General features: G+C 36.2%; 1 protein-coding gene across 1 annotated transcript in view; it reads left to right on the top strand.

Annotated features, from left to right (window-relative positions):
* The window catches only part of Gabrg1 (gamma-aminobutyric acid type A receptor gamma1 subunit), a 91,740-nt gene that overhangs the window by 38,336 nt on the left and 49,712 nt on the right, over positions 1-3,692 (top strand). The window contains exon 2 of the mRNA XM_012512587.1: positions 1,074-1,267. Within this exon, the coding sequence (XP_012368041.1) occupies positions 1,074-1,267 (194 nt within the window). The remainder of the gene's footprint in view (positions 1-1,073; positions 1,268-3,692) is intronic.

The following is a 3,692-nucleotide window of genomic DNA, read 5'->3' as shown; positions in this document are numbered from 1 at the left end:
TCTATCTATCTATCTATCTATCTATCTATCTATCTATCTATCATCTATCTATCTGTATCTCAGGGGACTAAAGCACCTGCTTAGGCAGGCTTAGGCAAACACAGGGACTATGGTTTGATCCCTGACACCACATGCCATGCCAGGCCTTCCCCCAGGGTGGGATGAGCCAGCCACAGAGTCTGAGAGTCTGGGCGTGGTGGAACACCCCTATAATTCCAGTGATGGGGAGGCTGAAAACAGGAAGGAGTCTGAGCTGCACAGTAAGACCATGTAACAACCAAATACATTAAAGTGAAATGAGTATGTATGTATCTGAGTATGTTAGAGATTTACCAATGTTAGCGTTTTGTGTTTTGGATCCTTTTCACTGAAGCACTTGAAATTCCTTAAAATCGACTGTGTTGCTAAATGTGGAATTATTTTCCTCAAATTAGGATTGGTTTATTTCCATGTAATAAAGAAAATTTTGTTACTTTTTGATAAATTTCAGGTAAATATCTATTTTGCTGCATGTTTCTAAGACAATTCAGAAAGAAAGTCAGGCTTAGCCCTGTTCAACACAGAGGCTTGGCCAGAAATACTAGTTGGCAAGTCATTGTGTATGTGCACAGTGCCTTTTGTTCCTTCAAGTAGCACTTTATGTGCCTTTTCTTAATTCATCTTTAGTATATAGACATTACCATATATATATTCCGAGGCTATTGCAACTCTTTCTCTCATTCTTTACCTTGCAATTTTTATCATTGATTCCCTTTGGGGCCAGTGTGTATGTTTGTGCAGATGGGGCACCATGTACACAGCTAGTCCAATATTTGCATGCATTTACTAATAGCTGTGGGAGCAGTCAAAATTTATTATTTTAGTATTGTACATGAGGTTTCTTGCACTAAATGCTTAATTTCTGCATATTGCTATATCAGAAGACTTCATAGGATAAAAGAACTGGTTTTAATGGCAGTAGTATTTCTGTAATTTTCTCCATGCCTGATATTTCCTGCATTCAATATTCTAATCTTAAAGTGTTTGGTATACACAGTTTGATTAACTTTATGTCATCTAAAATTTTCTTTTAGTGTTGATAAAGTAGATGATGAAGATGATGAGGATTTAATGGTGAACAAAACATGGGTCTTGGCACCAAAAATTCATGAAGGAGACATAACCCAAATTCTCAACTCATTGCTTCAAGGTTACGACAATAAACTTCGCCCAGATATAGGAGGTAAGTTAGAATTATTGTTTGGAAATATTGTCGATTTTGAAATATGTCTTCTCTTGTGTTATTTAATTATTTATCTCATTTTTTGAGTATTAAATGTATGTCAGAGACCATGTTGGGTTTGAGGAATATTAATTGAACTGGTCAGTGTCAGAAAAGTTCAAAATCTAAAGTAAATCCAAAGACAACTATATGCAATGTATTAATTATTGTTATTGTCTTACTAACTTGTTTTGAGTTATACCCATTTACCTATAAAAGCTTCTGTTTTGTATAGCTGAGTAATACTCCGCTGTGTAAAAATATATCTTCTATATACATTCCTCAGTGATGGGCATTTGGGTTGTTTCCAAGATTTAGTTAGGCCAATTTTCTATACTATAAACAAGGGTGAACATATATTGCTGTGGTATAATATTTTCAGTTCACTTGAAAAATACCTAGGAGAGGAATGGCTGGGTTGAATGGGACTTTTGATCTTAGCTTTTAGAGGACTCTCCACACTGGTTTCCAAGGTGATTGTACCAGTCTTCACTCTCACCAACAATGGAGAAGCGTTCTTTTCTCAGCACAGCCCCTCTAGCATTTGTTTGACTTGATGATAGCCATTCTTTCTGAGATAAGGTGGAAACACAGTGTTGTTTTAGTTTGCATTTCTTCAATGATGTTGTTAAACATTTTTTTTCATATGCTCATTTGCCATCTTATTTCTTCATATGTGAAGTGTATATTCATCTTAGATGCCCATTTTTGGATTAGGTTTTTGAATTTGGGGGCCTTGAGTTTTTAAAAATTCTTTATATGTTCTAGATAGGAGTCCTTTGTCTGAGGGACAGTTGGATATAAATTTTAACCAATTAGTGAGTTTTCTTTTTACTCTGTTGGTGATTTCTTTTCATTGCAGAAAATCTTGAAACAGATAAAATCCCAATTGTTGATTCTTTGAAGTATTTCCCCTGCAGTCTGGTTTTTGTTTATGAACTCTCTACCTACCCTTATATCTTTAAGATTTCTAACCACTTTCTTCTCCAGAAGATTTAGTGTTTCAGTATTTTTTTTTCTGGGCAGGCTCAGCCCACCCTCTGCACAGGGCTGGCAGGACAAGTGGTGCTGGGGAATGATCAGCCCCGTGCTGCTGCATAAACTTGTCTAGGCAGGTTCTTTATTCCACTGAGCTTTCTTGCCAGCCCCTCGTTTTAATATTTAATCTTTGATCCTTTTTTCTTTTAATATATTTTAGTACATGGTCTACATGGTCTCCCTACACAGGTTGCACTCATAGTGATTCTCCTCTTTTCAGACTCCCAAACGCTGGGATTACAGGAGCGGGCTACAACTCCTATTCTTGGTCATTGTCTGAGTGTGCCCCGGGGGCAGGGATCAAAGCTGGTCCCCGTGCCTGCCTAAGCAGTCACTTCATTCTGTTGAACTATCTGGCTGGCCCTCCATTTTGACTGTAATTTAGTGCATGGTGCTAGACATGGTTGTAATTTTAGTCTTTGGCATATGGAAAGCCAGTTTTTTCAGCATAATTTTTTTTAAGAGAGGCTATCTTTCTTCCAGTGAACATGTTTGGTCCCTTTGTCATAGATAAGGTTGGTGACTGTGTTTGCAATTGAGTTTATATCTTCTAATCTGTTCTATTAATCATCAGGCTTTTTTTTTTCCCCAGTGCTATGCAGATTTTATCATAGCAGGTTTGTAGTATGATTTCAAATCAGGGATTGTGATACATCCTGGCTTTCTTTGGTGGTCCAGAATTCCTTTCAATATTCTGGTCTCTTCTGGTTCTAGATGATATATATTTTTTTAATTTTAGGAAAGGACCTACAGGGTGTTCAGGGTATCGTTACTAGATCAGACTCATAGTGATCCAGCTGTTTACAGCCTCCAAAGTGTTGGGATTACAGGTATACTCACCATGGTATTGAAACTGTCTCATTGCTATTGTTTCAAAATAAAATTATTTTTAAAAATGGTCCTTCATTTATATCCACCTTTTTTGTTTAGTTTTGTTAGAGATGGGTATTCCATTGCCATTTAAATATTGTAGGTGCATAAATTCAGCAAAATAATCCAAACAGTCCAATCGTCCATAATAGTAGTGAGTAATCCTTAGGATTGGCAGTGTCAGAAGTTGGTGACGTGAGCCTTTTACAATTCAATATATTAATATGGCTTTACTTTTTTTTATATTTTCATTTTTTTGTTTTTTTCCCCATAATTTTATTGATAAAAAATAGCAATGAGACAGTTTCAAATCAAATCGGTAGGACAGTTTCAATAATTAACACACTGCATACCTTCTTCCTAGTGGTTAATTGCTGTACAAAATGCAGACATGATATCCTAACACCATTAGAACAAATCCCTCCATTCATTAAGAGAATGTAACTATATATCTATCCTAACCACTTTGAATACACAGATACAAAATGGACATTCATCTGTATACCCTTTTTTGGTTAAGTTT

Source organism: Octodon degus, unplaced genomic scaffold (assembly GCF_000260255.1).
Source record: "Octodon degus isolate 3935 unplaced genomic scaffold, OctDeg1.0 scaffold00235, whole genome shotgun sequence".
In the NCBI taxonomy this organism is placed as follows: Eukaryota; Metazoa; Chordata; class Mammalia; order Rodentia; family Octodontidae; genus Octodon; species Octodon degus.
The sequence above is the reverse complement of the archived record's forward strand: the minus strand, read 5'-3'. Positions and strand labels throughout refer to the sequence as shown.